At 43.0% G+C, this 21,592-nt stretch overlaps 1 protein-coding gene across 3 annotated transcripts; it reads right to left on the bottom strand.

The window, feature by feature from the left end:
• Positions 1-1,874: 1,874 nt before the first annotated feature.
• On the bottom strand, positions 1,875-15,997 carry LOC132510106 (zinc finger protein 211-like). Of its 3 annotated transcripts, none has more exons than XR_009537234.1 (4): positions 15,767-15,997; positions 14,155-14,281; positions 2,598-5,996; positions 1,875-2,497 (listed from the first exon to the last, which is right to left on the bottom strand). XR_009537234.1 is itself a non-coding variant. In XM_060131889.1 (3 exons), exons 1-3 carry the CDS (start codon positions 15,797-15,799, stop codon positions 3,262-3,264), a joined length of 2,895 nt encoding a protein of 964 aa, XP_059987872.1. In that variant the 5' UTR covers positions 15,800-15,997; the 3' UTR covers positions 1,875-3,261. The 3 variants fall into 3 exon arrangements, 1 of the variants encoding a protein (XP_059987872.1); XR_009537233.1 differs by having other exon boundaries at positions 1,875-2,805; positions 3,146-5,996; XM_060131889.1 differs by having other exon boundaries at positions 1,875-5,996.
• Between the last annotated feature and the right edge of the window lie 5,595 nt (positions 15,998-21,592).

Genomic DNA, 21,592 nt, shown 5'->3' with positions numbered 1-21,592 from the left:
GAAATGCATGTGTTGATTGACATACATGTCACCAATTGTGTAAAGCATGAGTAATATTTCCTTACAGATTTAGAATGACAGAATCCCTATGCATACCTTGAAAAACATATTCCTATGGGAAAAATTAATGTTTTAAACCCCTTATAATATGCAGAATGAAGAAAAAAATGTATTTATAACTTTATGCTCTAATGTGTTAAATAAGTGATTTGGGGCTTAAACAATAAATAGAATAAAGGTATATATTTTCAAAGCTAGAAGTAAAGAAAATTGAATTACAAATAACTAATAAATAGAGGGTTAAAATTTTTTTAAAGGCCAAGATAAAGAACAAAGGGCAAGGTAAGAAATATACAAAGTAAAAGGATATGTTTCAACCCAAATATATCAACAATTACATTAAATGCCTTGAAATAAATATTCAAAGTAGCTGTCAGTACTTTTGGATGACCCTAAACTTCCTTAACAAGGGATTTAATTTTCATCAAGTGAAGTTCGAGGGCAAGTTTTGAATTTCTATTCAAAGAATAGCTAATGTTCCCTGGCAGGCTCAAACACATACAGCTACAGATATTACAGATACACACCACCACCACACAAGTCTTCCTATCCAGCCTCATCTAACCCTGGCAGGCCCAAGGAAAGCAAGGCCACACAAAACTCATCTACCCAAATAACTGTCAGGGAGCAGTCCTGCCGATTTTGTGTCCCAGATATTGGAAACTTTGGCTGCAGTTACTCAACATAGCTGACAGCTGATTCAGAAATCTAAGAAAACAAGGTAAGCCTCTCAGGCCCACAAATGTAACGGCTCGCTCTTGAGGACTGAAGGGAAAAAAATCATTCTCTGGGACTCACCCCATCATCTCAATTATGCACATGTCCTGCCAACTCTGCCTCCTAATGTGTCCCAGGTCATCCTGTCCTCACCATCTCCAATGCCACCATCCTGGGCTGGTCCATCATCAAAGGGCTCCCAACTACACAAAGGATTCTGTCCTCTCTCCTACATCAGTTCTTCCCTCCTAAGTTCACTCTCCACACAGAAGCCAGAGAGATTTAGAAACAAATAGATGATCACAGTGTCTTGCTACACCCCTTCTTCAGCCTCTCAGAGTAATAGGAAAAAAATCCAAAGCATATCACCATAAAGAAGTGATCAAAGGAAACATTGCCAATACTGGAAAACAGACATCTTGTTTCCTGATATGGTACACTGAAAAGGACAAGGCAGCACTATTGTATTATCTTGGATGGGAGCAAAACAGCAACAATGAAAACAATAAACCACATAATCTGAATCTATTTATAAGGATATCTTACTGTATACCAAGTGAGGGAAATTTTACAAATTGTCATGTATTGTGTAAAAGATACCAAGGGAAAACAACTTGAAGGAAATCAGAGAGACTGTGTCAGAATGGACATTAAAGAGAGGTGAGAAATAAATGTAATTTGTGCGACTTTATATGGTTCTGGACTGAAAAGACTAGATATAAAGGACAAAAATAGGATGCTTGAGATCAGTAGGATGGCAGTTCACTGCCTTACACTGGTATTCCCTAATATGCCAGAGGTCCTCTCTAATACAGTAAAGAAAATGAACATGTAAAAATTGGAAAAGAGGAAAGCAAGCTGTCCTTAACACAGTATTTCTACAACTGTCCACCTTCACTAAAGTCCTACTCTGGACACTCTATTTACTCTTTCAACCCATCCCAAACCCCCGTTTTTCCTCAACTGTAACTTGCTCTTTTTCTCCCTTTTATAGGAACATCTCATTCTAATATTCCATGAAATCTAATTACCTAGGTGCAGTTTCCATCAACTACAATATTCCTTCCATAAGAACTGACTCCTTTTTATGTCTTGGACATGAATATATCCCATTTACTAAAATATGCCTTACTCACAAGATTGCTGCTATATTTCTTGAGACACTGAACACATATGACAATAGACGTGTGTTCGTTTTCATCACTTCGGATAGTTTTTCTAACTCCATTATGTCTTCTGTCCATTTCACGATTGCTTTGCGTAGTATTGTCATTGTAACAATCTTAATTCTTCCAATGCAAGAGCACAGGATATCTTTCCATTTCTTTATCTTCAATCTTCATCAATGTTTTATAGTTTATTGAATATATGTCTTTCAAGCCCTCAGTTAATTTGCTACTAGGTATTTTATTCTTTCTGATGCAATCTGAAGCAATTTAATTTTTTTACTTTTTCTGATAGTTCATTATTAGTGTATAGAAATGCAACAGATGTCTGTATATTTGTACTATATCCTATAGCTTTACTGAATTCTTTAATTAGTTCTAAAAGTTTTGAGGTGGACACTAGGGTTTTCTATATAAAGTATCACGTTATCTGAAAATACTGTTTTACCTCTTACCTTCCAATTTGGATGCTTTTGCTTGTCTGATTGTTGGGGCTAGGACTTCCAATACTATGTGAGATAGAAGTTTTGGGAGTGGGCATCCTTCTCTTCTTCCTGAATTTAGGAAAAAGCCTTTCAGCTTTCCACCAGTATGATGTTTGCTGTGGGTTTGTCATAAATGGCCTTTATTGAGATATGTTCCCTCTATACCCACCTGTATGGGTTTTCATCATGAATGGATGCTGAATTTTGTCAAATGCTTCTTCTCTGTCTACTGAGATGATCATGTTATTTTTCATCCTTCCTTCTGTTAATGTGGCATTCTATATTGATTAGTCTTCTCTGTCCTGGGACTGGGTCACATCCACATCCCAAGGTAGAGTCTGTGCCTCGAATTTGGCTGCCCCACATCCACTGAAAACCTGTGGTATGGAGTTAGCAGGACCAGATCATTATCGGGTACATAAGTTGGATCATTCATAGGAAAGCCATCAATATTTGTTCCCAGTGAAACGACAGTCCTGTCAAGTCACATGCGGGGAGGAGGGGGTGTCCTAAGCAGGCCTCTTTGTGTCTGTGTGGGGGTGACAAGAGGGTGTCCGAATGGACAAAGTGTTCTTTGAGTCCCCAAAGCAGGGTAGGGAGTGAAAGTGGAGTGCTGTGACCAGACTCCTCATGGCCTGAACCAGTCAACCTAGCACTGTATCCTAAATCCCTGTCCATTGCTGGGAGTTCACAAGCAGATGACACCCCTTCTCTCACCTTGAGTTTCCGCTCTAGAAATTGTCCATCTGTTGCACGATGACTGCACCTGTTCCTCCCATTCTGTTACCATGTCAAACTCCTCCAAACCCCAGTGGCGTCCTTATCGGCTGCATTCATAGGGCGTTTTCTCCACGGTGAACTCTCTGATGATGAATTAAGCTGCACTTTTGGATAAAAGATTTACCACATTCTTTGCACTCATGAGGCCTTTCTCCAGTATGGATTTTCCTATGGGTACTGAGGATTTGTCTTTGGCTAAAAGATTTTCCACATTCACTGCACTCATAAGGCCTTTCTCCAGTATGAACACTCTGATGATTTCGGAGGCCAGACCTAGAAGTAAAAGATTTCCTACATTCCATACACTCATAAGGCCTTTCTCCTGTGTGAACTCTCTGATGATTTTGGAGGCCAGATCTCGCAGTAAAAGATTTCCCACATTCCTTACACTCATAAGGCCTTTCTCCCGTGTGAATTCTCTGATGATTTTGGAGGCCAGCTCTCGCAGTGAAAGATTTCCCACATTCATTACACTCATAAGGCCTTTCTCCTGTGTGAACTCTCTGATGTTTAATAAGGCCAGAAATAACAATAAACAATTTCCCACATTCACTGCACTCATAAGGTCTTTCTCCAGTATGAACTCTCTGATGATTTCGGAGGCCAGACCTAGCTGTAAAAGATTTCCCACATTGGCTGCACTCATAAGGCCTTTCTCCTGTGTGAACTCTCTGGTGTATAAGAAGTTGACATCTATGAATAAAGGACTTCCCACATTCACTGCACACATAAGGCCTTTCTCCTGTGTGAACTCTCTGGTGTATAAGAAGTTGACATCTATGAATAAAAGATTTCCCACATTCACTGCACACATAAGGCCTTTCTCCTGTGTGAACTCTCTGGTGTATAAGAAGTTGACATCTATGGATAAAGGATTTTCCACATTGGCTGCACTCATAAGGCCTTTCTCCAGTATGAATTCTCTGATGATTTTGGAGGCCAGACCTAGCTGTAAAAGATTTCCCACATTGGCTGCACTCATAAGGCCTTTCTCCTGTGTGAACTCTCTGGTGTATAAGAAGTTGACATCTATGAATAAAGGATTTCCCACATTCACTGCACTCATAAGGCCTTTCTCCTGTGTGAACTCTCTGGTGTATAAGAAGGTGACATCTATGAATAAAGGATTTTCCACATTCACTGCACTCATAAGGCCTTTCTCCTGTGTGAACTCTCTGATGATTTTGGAGGGCAGACCTAGCTGTAAAAGATTTCCCGCATTCATTGCACTCATAAGGCCTTTCTCCAGTGTGAACTCTCTGGTGTATAAGAAGTTGACATCTATGAATAAAGGATTTCCCACATTGGCTGCATTCATAAGGTCTTTCTCCAGTATGAATTCTCTGATGATTTTGGAGGCCAGACCTAGCTGTAAAAGATTTCCCACATTGGCTGCACTCATAAGGCCTTTCTCCTGTGTGAACTCTCTGGTGTATAAGAAGTTGACATCTATGGATAAAGGATTTCCCACATTGGCTGCACTCATAAGGCCTCTCTCCAGTATGAATTCTCTGATGATTTTGGAGGGCAGACCTAGCTGTAAAAGATTTCCCACATTCACTGCACTCATAAGGTCTTTCTCCTGTGTGAACTCTCTGGTGTATAAGAAGTTGACATCTATGGATAAAGGATTTCTCACATTGGCTGCACTCATAAGGCCTCTCTCCAGTATGAATTCTCTGATGATTTTGCAGGACAGACCTAACTGTAAAAGATTTCCCACATTCACTGCACTCATAAGGCCTTTCTCCTGTGTGAACTCTCTGGTGTATAAGAAGTTGACATCTATGAATAAAGGATTTCCCACATTCACTGCACTCATAAGGCCTTTCTCCTGTGTGAACTCTCTGGTGTATAAAAAGTTGACATCTATGGATAAAGGATTTCCCACATTCACTGCACTCATAAGGCCTTTCTCCAGTATGAACTCTCTTATGTTGAAGGAAATTGGACTTTTTGCTAAAAGATTTTCCACATTCACTGCATTCATAATGCTTGTCTCCAGTGTGAACTCTCAGATGTTGAATGAAGCTGGACCTTTGGAGAAAAGATTTAGCACATTTCTTGCATGCATAAGGCTTCTCTCCGGTGTGGATCTTCCTATGCACACTGAGGTGGTGGCTTCGGCTAAAGGATTTTCCACATTCGCTGCACTCATAAGGCTTCTCTCCAGTGTGAACTCTCTGGTGCTGCATAAGATTACAACTTTGGGTGCAGGCTTTCCCACATTTGCTGCACTCACAAAACGCTTCACTAGTGATGACTCTCTCATACATATCTGTGTGGCTGGAGGATTTTCTGCCTTCTCCCCAGCTCCGATGAATTGTTCCACTGTGAAAAACAGCTTCACACTCATGACTGTTGTTTTGTTCCTTCCTGATATTAGTGGCCTGTTGCTGAAGTCCCATGTTGGCTGCTAATTTCTTCCCAATTTCACTGTACACAGAGAGATTCCCTGATGTGTAGACTGTGAAGCTCTTCAGAAATGCAAGTCTCCTCACATCACATCGGAAAGGTTTCTCTCTAATGTGCTGCTTCCGGTGTTGTTGAAGGTTTGCAGTGAAATAGAACTGTTTCCCACATGCCCCACATGTGTATGCTTTCTGGCCCCTATTTGCTCCCTGCTCTTCAGCCAAGTGCAAAATGTCTCTCAAGACTGGGACGCACATCTTACAGGGCTGGGCCTTCTCAGGAGATGAACCTGCCCTGGGGGTCCTAATCTGTGATACTCCCTCCACACATATGTTCTCTTCAGAAGGTGTCTCTTCATCGACTCCACGCCAAGAACCTGAAAACAAAGACGTGATGGTGAAATTCATGTTGACGTTGGATGGGGGTGACACCATCACAACTGTATGTCTGACACATGAAAGAACCAATCCATGGGACTGTGTTCAGTAAATGGAGTTGGGGTCAAATTGAGGATGCAGCTGTTCTGCATTATTGGGATTTAAGGTCACAGAATTGATGCAGCCTCACCAAGCACAGGACACAAGGACTGGATGTGGTCCAAGGGTGAAAGGCATGTTCTACAGTTCACTCCTCTGTCAATGGCTTTCACTAGGGCCACATCTGCTGCTGATCTGTGATACTGTGCACAAGTATAAGCCCATGCACCAGAAAATCTTACTGAAACAGTAGCTGGTATTCATGGAACATTAAAGTATACCTGCCTAATGCCATTCAAAGATACCTGCACAATGTCATAAAGTACTATAGAGAAAACAATGTGAAGACTACATGAGAGAAGTGGCTTAGAGAGGTGGTAGGGAATAAATCCCAGGCTGCAGTCAGAATAAAAATGAGTAGTCGTAGAAATGACAAGTTGGCAGAGTACCAAGAATGGAGAAAAGACAAAAGAAGTGATTTGGGGCCACTGGCAATGGGGCTAAAACACTAATCACACAAGGTATGTTCCTGATATGACTTAAAACACAGACCTGATATCAAGCCCTCTGCCAGCTGCCATTCATCTTGGCCAGACTACCTGTGAGCTCTTTTTGCTGAGACCAGAGTCATGTCCATCCCGTGAAGCCCCAAGGACTCTCCATCCCCATTTGAACAACTACATGGGACACATATGACACAAGGCCTAATGGAATGTCTGGATGGGTGAGTGGCAAATACGAACCCAGAGGAACTAAGCACACAACAGACAAAGGAATGATATTTAAATACTACAAACAGAAATGTCAGTGGAGCCAGAGGGAAGGATGTACAGTGGATGGAGTACAAAATGCTAGGAAACAAAATGGAAACAAAATGTTAGGTGATTTTCTCCCCACCTGTAAAACAGGGGATGGGTTAGGAATCCATCTCCCTACCTGAAAAACACTGGATGGAGTAATAGGTGTTAGGAATCCACTCCCAACCTGAACAACAGTGGATGGAGTACAAGGTGTTATGAATCCGTCTCCCCACGTGATTTTAAGGGCCAGTGTCTCTTTTCCCGCTCTTCATTTTTCTGGTTTTTCACTTTTGGAGAGTGAGATATTTAAGGACTAAGACATTCAAAATCAGCCACTTATATAGAGGAACTTCAAAAGTCATAGTGCACCCCCAAGAAAGGCACAGTGAAAACCCCTTAAGTTTACAGCTCATGTTGATGTCCAGGAAAGAATCACCTGAAAACATCGAAAACAAAGAGAAGCCCATACCAGCAAACACTTGTTAAAGTGAATACAGGATCTCCAGCATTACAATATTATAAGACACAAATGTTCAGTTTTCAATGACAAAAACTCACAAGACATACAAAGAAACAGGAACGTATGATGCAAAGGAAAATAACAAATCAACCGCAACTGTAACTTATAAACAGGTACACAAAAAATAGATGGCGAACTAACTAGAAAGACTTAAAAACTGACTAAAGGAAGTTCAAATAACTAAAAAAAAAAAAAAAACCCAAGTGTACAGAAAAAAGTGTTGCCTGAACAAAGTAGGAATAACAGTAAAGAGATAGAAAGTATAAGTATTGTAAAAATGGAAATTTGGAAACTGCAAAGTACAATTCCTAAAAAGAAACAGGTGTACAGAAAAAAAAGTGTTGCCTGAACAAAGTAGGAATGACAATAAAGAGAAAGAAAGTATAAGTATTGCAAAAAAGGAAATTTGGGAACTGAAAAGTACAATTGCTGAAGTGAAAAGAAAACAAAACACTAGAGGGATTCAGAACAGAAAAACATAGCACACTTATGGATTGATATGAATAGGAACATCCCCAAATCTAAATAAACTCCAAGCAGAATAGACTGTGAGAGCCATACTGCAGCACATTATAATAAAACTATTGAAATGCAGAGACAAAGAATCTTGAAATCAGCGAGAGAAGTGACTCATTCCAGACAAGGGATCCCCAAGAAGATTATCAGCACATTTCTAATCAGAAATCTGGCCAGAAAGCAGTGGGTTGATATATTTAAATTGTTGAAGGAAAATAACATGTCAACCAATAACCCTACATCAGGGAAACATCCTTCAAAAACTAAGGAAAATTAACATATTCCAATGTAAACAAAAGCTAAAGAAGTTCTTTAACACTAGACTTGTCTTGCAGCAAATGCTAAATGGATTCTTTCAGGTGGAAATGAAAAAAACACTAAACGGTAATTCAAAGTTATTTGAAGAAATGATGGTCTCTGATAAAGGTAAGTTCATAGAAAATTATAAAAGCTACTGTGATTGTAAGTTTATAACAGCACTTTTTCGTTTTCTACCTGATTGCAGAGAATAATGCATTTAAAGAAACCATAGTCTCAGCTTAAACACACCACATACAAGTATGTAATTTTGTAAAATCAATACTAGAAAATAGTGGGGACAGAGCACTACAGAAGCAGAAATGTTTTTGTAATGTTATTGATGGTAAGCTGGTGTAAATTAAAATTAGTATGCTGGTAGGTTTAGGATATAAAATGTAATCCCCATGGTAACTACAAATAATCATAATGTACACAAAGGAAATGAAAAGACAATTAAAACATATCACTAAACAAATTTAATACAAAAAGAGAAAATATCAAAAATTAAGGAACAACAAGCTCTAAGGCATACAGAAAACAAAGAGCAAAATGACAAAAATACCTCTTATCAGTAATTGCTCTAAATGTAAATGGATTAAACACTCAAATCAAAAGACAGACTGACAGATTTTTTAAAATGATCCAACTGTATGCTGTTGACAAAAGTGAATTAAATTGAAAATGAAAGGTTAGAAAAAGATATTTCATGCAAATAGTAACCAAAAGAACACAGGGGTGGCTATTATTCATATCAAACAATAAAGAAGTCTAGGGACTTCCCTGGTGGTGCAGTGGTTGGGAATCTGCCTGCCAATGTAGGGGACATAGGTTCAATCCCTTGTCTGGGAAGATCCCACATGCCGTGGAGCAACTAAGTGCATGTATCACAACTACTGAGCCCACGTGCCATAACTACTCAAGCCCACACGTCTAGAGCCTGTGCTCTGCAATGATAAGCCACTACAATGAAAAGCCTGCATGCTGCAATGAAGACCCAACGCAGCCAAAAATAAATACATAAAATAAATAAATTTTTTAAAAGGGCTTCCCTGGTGGCACAGTGGTTGAGAGTCCACCTGCCGATGCAGGGGACATGGGTTCATGCCCCGGTCCGGGAAGATTCCACATGCCGCGGAGCAGCTGGGCCCATGAGCCATGGCCGCTAAGCCTGCATGTCTGGAGCCTGTGCTCCACAACGGGAGAGGCCACAACAGTGAGAGGCCTGCGTACCACAAAAAAAAAAAACCACAAAAAAAAGACCCAACGCAGCCAAACATAAATAAAAAAATTAAAATAAGTATATATATTTACACACCTCATAATAGACAATCAAAAGATATAAAGCAAAACCTGACAGAACTGAAAAGAGAAACAGTTCTACTATAGTATGGGGACACTTCAATGCTCTGCTCTCAGCAATAGACAGGAACAATAGTTTAAATTAGATAAAGAGCATACAACCTGTTCTCTCCAACTGAAACAGATTGAAGATAGAGATCAATCACATATGGAAAACAAATATACAAATTTCTGGAAATTAAACAACATACTTTGAAACAACCAATAGGTCCTTGAAAAAAAGCTCACACAGGAAACTAGAAAATACTTAAGAGACTAAAGAAAACAATAATATAACATACTAAAACTTATAAGATGCCACAAAAGCAGTACTAAGGAGAAAATTTACATCTATAAATGCTTACATATAAACAAAGAAACATCATCAATCAACAACGTACCTTTACAACTTGAGGAACTACAAAACAAACTAAACAGAGCCTTCTGAAAAAAGAAATGAAGATTAGAAAAACAAAATAGCCAGAACATTCTGTTTTTAACAAAGTCTGCCCAGAGCCAAACCTACTGTCATTTTATCAGAGCTTAACTTACCTGGGAAAGAGGAAATACCCAACTACAGCCCCCAATACCCATCCTGTCCCAACTAAGGGAGGGAAAATTAAATTGAGAAGAAGTTGTGAAGTTCAGGATAAAGACACACAGGCTCATTAAAAGATTGAAAATTAAATATAATATGAATGCTAACAGCAACATGCATGCTTCCGCTCTCCACATCTTACCAACACAACAATAAAGGTCTATCTACAATGGTTCCTTTTAGGGAATACATCATGCCAGTTACAAAGAAAAAAATTACAGGGCCAACTAAAAGGCCTAAAAACAAATTTTGAAAAGGCAAAGGAAACTTCAAAACTAGAATCAGATATCACAGGGAGGGACTTCTCTAGGGATCCAGTGGTTAAGTCTCCACAGTTCCACTGTAGGGGGCACTGGTTCGATCCCTGGTAATGGAACTAAGATCTTGCATGCTGGGAAGGGAAGGGAGGGGAGGGGAGGGGAGGAAGAAAGGAGGGAGGGAGGGAGGGATATCACAGGGCCGTTGGAATGATCAAATTGGTAATGTAAAACAATTATGATTAATACGCTAATTAATGCCTGCTAATGGATAAAGCAGACAGCATACAAGACAAGAAAGGCAATGAAAGCAGAGATGAAAATTCTAATAAAGAACCAAAAGGAAATGCTAGAGATCAAAAAGAAGAGAAGAGGAATGAAGAATGAATAGGATGGGCTTATTAAGACTGGACACAACTCAGGAAAGAATCTCTCAGCTTGAGGTTCCTGTAGTAGAAACTTCTAAAACTGAAAAACAAAGAGAAAAAGGACTAAAAAAAAAGAATATCTAAAAACTGTATAACATCTGCAAATGCTTTAACATACATATATAGAAACATCAAAAGAAAAAAAGAATAAGGAATAGAAAAAATATTTGAAGCAATAATCATGGAGAATTTCCACCAAATTAATGTCAGACACCAACCCACAGATCCAGGAAGCTCAGAGAACATCAAGCAGGTTTAATGCCAAAAAACTACACCTAAGCTGGGGCTTCCCTGGTGGCACAGTGATTAAGAACCCACCTGCCTATGCAGGGGACACAGATTCAAGCCCTGGTCCGGGAAGATCCCACATGCTGTGGAGCAACTAAGCCTGTGTACCACAACTACTGAGCCTGCACTCTAGAGCCCACAAGCCACAACTACTGAACCCACATGTCACAACTACTGAAGCCTGTGAACCTACAGCCCACACTCCACAAGAGAAGCCATGACAATGAGAAGCCCGCACACCGCAATGAAGAGTAGCCCCCGCTCACCGCAACTAGAGAGAGCCTGTGCACAGAAATGAAGACCCAACACAGCCATAAGTAAATAAATAAATAAATTTATTTTAAAAAACAACAACAACAACAAAACTACACCTAAGCATATCACATTCAAATACAGAAGAAAAAAAAAATCCCAAAAGAAACCAGAGGAATAAACACTTTAGTCATGGGGAAGCAACAAAAAGAATAACATCTGAATTTTCAGAAATCATGCAAACAAGAGAAAGGAGTGAAACATTTAAAGCTTGGTGGGGGTGGGGTTGGGGGTGGCCAATGTCAGCCTAGAATTCAGAATGCAATAAAATTACTCTTCAACAGTGATGGTGAAATAAACATGTTCTTAGATGCACAAAAATCATGGGAATTCATTTTTTAAAAGTTCTTTAGAGAGATGGAAAATAATAAAGATCAGAAATTTGGGTTTCAGAGAAAGGAAGAGCACTGTAGAATTTTAAAAGTTTCACTGACATATAATTGATGTGAAACATTGTATTTGTTTAAGCTGTACAACATAATTTGATTTGTGTATATGTTGTGCAATGATTACAATAAGTTTAGTTAACACCACAATACAATTTTTTTCCTCTGATGAGAACTTTTAGGATTTACTCTCTTGGCAAATTTGAAATACAGCATACAGTATAATTAACTATAATCACTAAGCTATGCATTACATCCCCAGGACTTATTCACGTTACAACTAGAAGTCTGTAACTTCTGACACCATTCACGCATTTCATCTAACCCTGTTCACCCATCCCCTACTCCGGCAACCACTAATTTCTGTGCTGTCTCTGAGTTTGGGGTGTGTGTGTGTGTGTGTGTGTGTGTGTGTGTGTGTGTTTTCTTTAAAGATTCCAGGGACTTCCCCAGTTGTCCAGTGGTAAAGAATGCACCTTCCAATGCAGGGGATGCAGGTTCAATTCCCTGGTCGGGAAACTAAGATCTGACATTCTGCGGGAAAACTAAGCACACACGCCACAACTACTGAGCTCACGCGCCTCAACTAGAGACTGCGTGCCACAACTATAGACCCCACAAACCCTGGAGCCTGCGCACCACATCTAGAGAAGAGAAAAACCTGCACACCACAACTAGAGAGAAGCTTGCACCACAACGAAGAGCCTGAGCATCCCAACGAAAGATCCCACATGTCTCGATGAAGATCCTGCATGCCGCAACTAAGACTCGTCGCAGCAAAAAGGAAAATATTCCCCATGTATGTGTAATTATAGAGTACAACTGACTCTTGAACAACATAGGTAAGAACTGCATGGGTCCACTTACACATGGTTATGTTTAATTAAATAAACACAGCACCACGTGATCAGTAGTTGAATGAATCCACAAATGCAAAACTTCAGAATCACAGGGCTGACTGTGAAACTTCATCATCTGCAGATTTCAGTATATGCAGGGGCTCCTGGAATCAATCCTCTCTGGAAACTGGCAAACAACTGTATTTGTCTTTCCCTGTCATACTTATTTCACTTAGCATAATGCCCTCAAGGTCCATCCATGTTATTAAAGATGGCAGGATTTCTTTCTTTTTTAATGGTTGAACAATATTGAATAGTGTTCCACATACAGCACATTTGTTACCCATTCATCCATCAATGGACACTTAGGTTCTTTTCATGTCTCGGATAGTGTAAATAATGCTGCAATAAACAGGGAGTACAGATATCTTGTTGTTTTTTTAAAATAAATTTATTTTTGGCTGCTTTGGGTCTTTGTTGCTGCACGTGGGCTTTCTCTGGTTGTGACGAGCAGGGGCTACTCTTTGTTGTGGTGCATGGGCTTCTCACTGCAGTGGCTTATCTTGTTGCAGAGCACGGGCTCTAGAGCGCAGGCTCAGTAGTTGTGACACACGGGCTTAGTTGCTCCACAGCATGTGGGATCTTCCCAGACCAGGGCTCGAACCTGTGTCCCCTGCATTGGCAGGTGGATTCTTAACCACTGTGCCACCAGGGAAGTCCCCAGATATCTTTTTGATATGATTTCACACCCTTTGGATAAACACACAGAGGTGAAATTGCTGGATCATACTGTAGTTCCTTATTTAATATTTTAAGGACTTCCCTGTGGTGCAGTGGTTAAGAACCTGCCTGCCAATGCAGGCAACATGGGTTCGATCCCTGCACCGGGAAGATCCCACATGCCGCAGAGCAACTAAGCCCATGCACCGCAACTACTGATCCTGTGCTATAGAGCCTGCACGCTACAACTACTGAAGCTCACAGGCCTAGAACCCATGCTCTGCGACGAGAAGCCACTGCAATGAGAAGCACATGCACCACAAAGAAGAGTAGCTCTCACTCGGCTCAACTAGAGAAAGCCCACATGCAATGAAGACCCAATGTAGCCATAAATAAATAGATAGATAGACAGGCAGATAAATAAATAAATACTGTCGGGTGCAGAAATGGAGCAAACTTTGGGTAGTATGGATCCGTACACTCACTTAGCCCAGGAGAGGGCAAGCAAGGAGGGATCTCTAAAGTGGACTGCAACACTGATGAACCTGAATGGTCACCTGCAAGACTTTGGGGCTACAAGTTTCATGGCACTAAGGAGTAGGGATGAACTCTGCCTAGCCATTGTAACTGCAGCACATAACTTTAAGAAGAAAGCAGTGCCCATGGTCCAGATGTGAGAAGGACAGAACTACCCTTGGGGAAAAGGAGAAAGGCAGAGCCTATCTCAGAGGATTGGGATGGGTGTGAGGGCCTTACCCAGCATGCAGACAAGGGCAAAGTTCTCCAGCATGACATCAAGGTACAGGTGTATCTGAACCTCATCAAGAAGACACCATTCCTCGCAGGAGAAGTACACGGCCACATCCTCAAAGGTCACACTGCCCTGGTATAACAGGGACAAATATAACCATGAACAGTCTCATTCCTGAAAACCCACAGTCCATCTTCCCACACATTTCCCCTACCGCCCAACCAGATGGAGCCTCTCAAGACCTGGGGAAGAGAACCTCCCTCCTTTGATCTGAAACTCCCATTGCCTCCAGAATACACAGGCAGTCATTACAAGTCTAACTCCAGTTCTTCCCTGTTTATTTCCGTCAGAAAAAAGGAGACCTGCACTTACCTAAACAAGCTCAGCCTCACCTCAAAACACTGCCACAGGGACTTCCCTCGTGGTCCAGTGGTTAAGGCTACGAGTTTCCACTTCAGGGGTCACAGGTTCAATCCCTGGTGGGAGAACTAAGGATCCCGCATGCCGTGTGGTGGGGCCAAAAATAACATTAAAAAAACACTGCCGGGCTTCCCTGGTGACGCAGTGGTTGAGAGTCCGCCTGCCGATGCAGGGGACACGGGTTCGTGCCCCGGTCCGGGAAGATCCCACATGCCCCCGAGCGGCTGCGCCCGTAAGCCATGGCCGCTGAGCCTGCGCGTCCGGAGCCTGTTGCTCCGCAACGGGAGAGGCCACAACAGTGAGAGGCCCGCGTACCGCAAAAAGAAAAAAAAAAAAATCATTGCCACATACTGGTACCGGTTCCAGGAGTAACCTTTCACACCTCATTTCATCAGTGGTGGGAAACTAGAACCCCCTCCACAAAAGCTGGCCTGCACTCAGAAAACCAAGCATGGGGTTCTCTAGGGTCCCCAAACCAAAGTGCTGGGAGAATGGCAGGTGAAGAACCCTAAGACACCTCAAATACACAGAATGTGTGCGTGGGGGGTGAGAACAAGTGAGGGACTGGGACAACCGCCACTTGCCCAAAGTGCTTCTCCAGCCCATGGAATCTGTGGGAAAAGGAAGGCGATGGAGAAAGTGACGTAAGCAGTGCTTCAGGGGCTCACACTTTCCCTGGACCTGTGCCCAATACAAGAGCCAGGTAAACTCTGGCTGACTCAGTAACCTCTCCTCTGTGCCTCCATCCTCATTGCTCCTACTTACCAGTTGTGACCCTGAAAAAAGCCACAACTTCCCTCTGCCTCAATGTCCTCATCATTCCCCTACATTCTGCTTTCCATTGAACACTTTGGATTATTTTTAAAAGCCTAGCTCAGATTGTGCCCTTCCTTTATTCAAAACTCTCCACCGCTCCCAGGGCCCTAAGAAGAGAAACACAACCACTCATCTACCACTCCAGGTGCAGCCTGGCCTCAAACTGCCTTCCTCGCAGAAACAAGATGGACTCCGGGTTCCCGAATATTTCTGCTTCAGTTGTATCTCCAAGCCTCACTCAGACCACATTACAACGGTGGTCAGAAATAGGGACACCACCCCTGCAGGCCTCACTCTCCTGGACCAGACGCCTCTCACTCAGGAGTTTCGTATTTGGGTGGGGAAACGGGCAGGGGAGAACCCGGAGCCCGCAGCATTTACCTGAGCCGGGTCCGTCAGCGCAGCCGCCGCCATCGGAGCTCCTGGGAGGAGAGGAGTGGCGACAGTCGAGGGGTCCTGTCGGACTTTGTACCGATGCACCCCGCAGGCGGCGGTGTCCCCAACACTCAGGCCGTCCCTTTGCAGTGTGTACAAAGCCTCCTCCTGCGTCTTCTTGGCCCGTCACCTCGCTCCCATCACCGCACACTCCGACCTTCCGACTAGCTCCACGATCAAAATGGGCGCCACGAGGACGCCGGAAGTTCTTCTCCCGGAGGTTCGCCCTCCCGGAAATGCCCCCTTCCTGGATTTTCATTGGATGAACGTCGCTGCCTTAGCGCAAATTCTTCTGGGTAATGTAGTGCCAAGGACTCAGGGAATGTCACCCCGCACCTGAATCGCCGGGAAAAAGCCAAGCTGCACCACGGAAGCACTGGAAAATGAGTTCTAGGGCGGGAAAGTGACTCCTATCTTCTTAAGGGAGCGGGGAAGGTTTGTTGTTCTTTTTCTAATTCTCATAGGTAGTAGTTTAGGGGCTCCAGTCTTCTTAAGGGGGAAGGGAACCTTTGTCGTTCTTCTTTTTCTAATTCTCATAAATAGTAGGTTAGGCTATTTATTTGAGTTGTCTCTTGTTCCTTGAGGCCTGCATTGCTATAGACTTCCCTCCTAGAATTGCTTTTGCTTCATCCCATAAATTTTGGAGTGTTGTGCTTCAGTTTACATTTGTCTTAAGATATTTGCTGCTTTCCCATTTGATCTCTTCACTGACCCATTGGTTTAGTAGCATGTTATTTAGACTCCACATATTTGTTCTTTTCCCGTTTTTCTTATTGTAGTTGATTTCTGGAGAGATCCCTGCTCGTCTTGTAGTTAGGATTCAGCGCTTTCATTGCCGTGACAGTGTTCCATCCCTGTTCAGGGAACTGAGATCCCACAAGTCATGTTACAGGGCCCCCCCCAAAAAAATCATAATAATTACTGTAGTTGTGTTTTTGATGTCATATTTTACATCTTTGTGCTTATCCTGTTGTGTGTAGTTCTACTTCCGTCTACATTTTTTAAAAATCTACTTACCAGCTTATTTAAACGATCTTCATTCTTTACTATATATTTGCCTTCCCTAGTGGGATTTTCCCTTTCCTGAAGATTATTATTTATTTTCCATTTAGAGAAGACTCTTCAACATTTCTATTATGGTAGGATTAGTATTGATTAATTCTTTGGGGTTTTGCTGATCTGGGAAGTTCTTTATCTCTCCTTCTTTTCTAAATGATAACCTTGCTGGGTAGAGTATCCTAGGTTGCAGCTTTCTCCCTTTCAGCACTTGGAATATATCCTGCCATTCCCTTCTGGCCTGCAAAGTGTCTGCAGAGAAAACAGCTGATAGCATTATTGGGATTCCCTAGTTTATGACTCTTTCTTTTTCTCTTGATGCATTGAGAACTCTTATCTTCAACTTTTGCCATTTTCTTATGATATGTCTTGGTGTGGGTCTGTTTGGGTTCATCTTGTTTGGGATCCTGTGTATCAATACTTCCTGTACCTTAATACCAGTTTCCTTCTTCAGGTAAACGAAATTTTCAGCCATAATGTCTTGAAAAATATTTTTGTTCCCATGCTCCCTCTCTTTTCCTTCTGGAACCCCTATAATTCGAATATTGGAACACAACGTTATCCTAGAGATCTTGTACATTCCTTTCATTTAAAAAACATAGTTTTTCTGCCTGCTTTCCTGATTCTGTGATTTCCATTATTCTATCTTCCAGACCACTTATGCATTCTCTGTCTCTCTTCCTCTGCTGTTCATTCCTGCTAGCGTGCTTTTTATTTGAGCCATTGAACTTTTTTTTTAGCCACTCCACGCAGCTTGTTGGATCTCAGTTCCCCAACCAGGGATTGATCCCGGGCCACAGCAGTGAAAGCCCAGAATACTAACCACTAGGCCACCAGAGAACTCCCTTGAAGTATTTATTTTTCATTGGGTCTCCTTTTGTTTTCTAGTTCTCTGTTAAAATATCCAGTGTTTAGCTCAATTATTTTTCCTAGTTCAGTTAATATTTTTTTTTTTTTTTTTTTGCGTACGCGGGCGTCTCACTGTTTGTGGCCTCTCCCGTTGCGGAGCACAGGCTCTGGACGCGCAGGCTTAGCGGCCATGGCTCACAGGCCCAGCTGCTCCGCGGCATGTGGGATCTTCCCGGACCGGGGCACGAACCCGTGTCCCCTACATCGGCAAGCGGACTCTCAACCACTGCGCCAGCAGGGAAGCCCTCAGTTAATATTTTTATTACCAATGTTTTGAATTATTTACATAACAGTTATTTCTGTTTCATTTTTTATTCTTTCAGGGGTTTTCTCTTTCTCTCAATTGAGAGTATTTCATTAGCAATTTTCATTTTATTTAACTTTCTCTACCTCTATAAACTTAGGTGATACCGTTTCCCTTTGGAGTCTTGAAGGGGTGTCCTTCTGAGGGACTATGACTATGCAGAGTGGGTATACCCAATGCTTTTGGTGGGACGGCTGGATTTGATGTGGGTGCAAGTCACGTCTTTCCTCAGAGCGTGATGGCAGCTATCACCACAGTAAGGGCTGAGACTGGAGATTGAGGGACTACAGCCAGCACCGGGTGCGAGACCTGATCTCAAGTTGCAGGACCAGAAGCCATGAGGGTCGGGCTGGGGCTGGCTCTGTTCCCATTAATTGTGTGTCCTTCCTTCTCCCCACACTGGGACTTAGCCACAGGAAGGGAGTGTTGAAGCAAGTGGGATTTTCGTGCATACAGGGGTCTGGTATGCTGCCTGTGTAGGCCTCTGTGGCTATGCTCAGATGCAACCTAGGGTCTTTTCCCCAGTTGTGGCTGCCTCAGATCCAGTGCTGCACTGTGGCATGCAGTGGGCTGGAGCATTTTCTTGGCTTGGACAGGGTTAACTGGACTGGGGACCATGGTGAGGTGATCATGGTGAACTCAACAGCTGCTAGAGGCCTATCTCTGCCCTGCATTGGAAACAAGATCTCTTGCTCTCTCACAGCTGATCAGTATCTCCACTCTCCCTCACTCCCTCTGTGTTGCAGCACCACTCCATAGGGAGGAGGCAGGCCCCTGTGGTTTCTGTGCATGTATGGTGGGGTGGGTGAGCTGTGGCCAGCCAGCTGCCATCAGAAGACTGGGCTGCTTCTGATATACCTGGGGAGTAAGTGCCAAGAATGGCTACCAAAGCCCCACTCTGACTCTGCACTGGGACCAGGTTGCCTCTGCTTCCAAACGTCGACTCTTTTCCCAGGTCTTGGCGGCCACACATGCAGTCCCATGCTTTGGCATGGAGTTAGTGAGGACTCTCAACCACTGCTCCACTCTGACTTGGGTGTGCTAAGATCCTGGTCACAAGAAACCTGCAAAAATCTGCTAAAGCATACCTCTCTCTGCCTGGCCGCAGGGACAGGCATTTGCTTGCTCACTCCTCCCAAGCAAAGTCCAGGCTCCTCCAGCCTTTCTGTCTGTCCCAGTGGTCCTCCACCCCGTCAAGAAGACTTGTCTCCACAACATAGACACGAGGACTGGAACACCTAGTCTGTACTTCAAGCCACTCACTCCCCAGGGAGCTCACTGCCCAAGTGATCGCCCTTCCCCTCTGAGTCCCACAACTCCTGACCACATTGCTTTTCTTCCCTTCCTGCCCAATTACATGTATATGTTTCTTACAGCCTTGGTTGAACAGGAGTCCTTCTGCCAGTTTACAGTGAGGATTGTTCCAAAGTAAATGTATTTTTGATGTGTTCGTGGGGGAACGTGAGCTCCATGCCCTCCTACACTGCCACCTTGATTTCCTCTCAGCTGGTCCATAATGAACAAAAACAACCAGATGAGAAATGAACCTATATTGTTTGGAGGACAAGCCTGTTTAGCCCAGTTTTATCAAACCTGAAAAGCCAGGTGTGTAAGAATAACTCCCCCATTGATATCTGATCAAACACCCATTTCCTACCCTTTATATCTGATCTGAATAGCAAGATTCTTATTAAGTCGGTTTAGCAAGAACACCCGTTACCCTGTTTTCTGTTGGTAATTTTCCATCCACTGACTCCTTCACCCTACTTCTTGGCTATAAGTCCTCAGCTGTCTTTATTTAATGTTGAACTCAATCTTTCAGTCTTTGGGGACTCATTTAAAGAACACCTTGCCCATCCTGATACCCTGTGACGCTCCACCCAAGAGTCCTACTCATCCCCTACACCCCATGCTGAGGGACAAGAGTGTATTTTACTGGGAACCAACATTGATGGCTTTCCTGTGAATGACCCCATTTATCTACCCAATCTACCTAGTGATACCTAGTAATTATTATTACTGCAGTGTGTGAAAGGAGGAGCCTGCAACTTAGAGAGGTGGAGGGACTTTCACAAAGGTAACAGCTCTCAGGCCCTTGATGAGAGTGATTCCTCTAAGCTGCACCTGTCCAATGGCATCTCTTTGGGCCCCTCCAGCAGGCACTCCATCTGCTGTGTCCCAATCATGAACTATACACACCTGACGTCTGCATCGCCACCAGGGCCTCCAGCTCCACTATCCCCAGTGCACACCACCTCTCTGCAAACAGCCTCCCTATTAGGAAGATTTTCACAGGGACAGCAGCACCACACAGCAACACACACAGGTCTTCAGTTTCACCTCAGTTGTGACAGAGGCCTCCACCACCACATGCAGTGATTTGTTTCCAAGGTCATGTCCATCTTCATGAACCTGCTTCATGATGTGCCTGTGTCCAAATTCTCCCAGTCACTATTCCGAGCACTGTAAAGGACACTGAAGGACTATAAACGTTCACTGTAGCCCTCTCCAAGTCCCCAAGGCTCTTACTCCTAACTCTAGGACACACTGCTTAACTGCTCCTCCTACCCAACAGAAAAATGTCACCAAATAATGATTGCTAATCATCAAGAACGTGCCCACATCTCCTCGGGACTCAGGCTTGACAAACCTAAGTCTAAATGCTATGTGCTGAATGCAGCCTGACACCTCCCATAAAGCCTGTAAAACCCCACCCCAAGTCCTTCTTCTTGCTTGACAAAGCTGCTCACAAGTGTGAATCTCCAGGTTGTAACAAGGTGGTTACCCAGTCCCTGGTCTGAAAACCATCAGTGCATCATCATACTTGCAATGATGTGGGAGAAGTTGTTCTTTCCAAACCAGTCTGCACTCACCTCATCACACATTATCCAGGAAGACTGGGAGATTATGTGTGGCCCACACACCAGAATGTTGGACATCTCTATCACATGCCTGCCCCAAAATCTCGCTGGAGTATTTGTGACTTTTCTAGTCACACCTGCTGTGCTAGGTCAGCACCTCCCACTTTATTTCCCAAACAGGTTCTCACTTCTGTCATAAATCCTTTGTGCTGTGGTAGTTTGTAGGTACAGGATGCATCAAAGTGTGTTACCAATCAAAATCTGTCACACAGTGTCCCCATTTGTGCTGATATGCAATGATATTTATAATACTTTCGTGTGTAATAAAGTTACTGGAGTTATGAAAGGGCTCTTTTATTTTAGAAACACATTTTAAGAAATTATGTATTCAGGGGCTTCCCTGGTGGTGCAGTGGTTGAGAATCTGCCTGCCAATGCAGGGGACATGAGTTCGATCCCTGGTCTGGGAAGATCTCACATGTCAAGTGCTGCAAATACTGAAGCCCATGCGACTAGCGCCCGTGCTCCACAACAAGAGAAGCCACCGCAATGAGAAGCCCATGCACTGCAAAGAAAAGTAGCTCCCACTTGCTGCAACTAGAGAAAGCCTGTGTGCAGCAACGAAGACCCACCACAGCCAAAA

Source organism: Lagenorhynchus albirostris, chromosome 19 (assembly GCF_949774975.1).
Source record: "Lagenorhynchus albirostris chromosome 19, mLagAlb1.1, whole genome shotgun sequence".
In the NCBI taxonomy this organism is placed as follows: domain Eukaryota; kingdom Metazoa; phylum Chordata; class Mammalia; order Artiodactyla; family Delphinidae; genus Lagenorhynchus; species Lagenorhynchus albirostris.
This window is presented reverse-complemented; position numbering and strand designations above follow the sequence as displayed.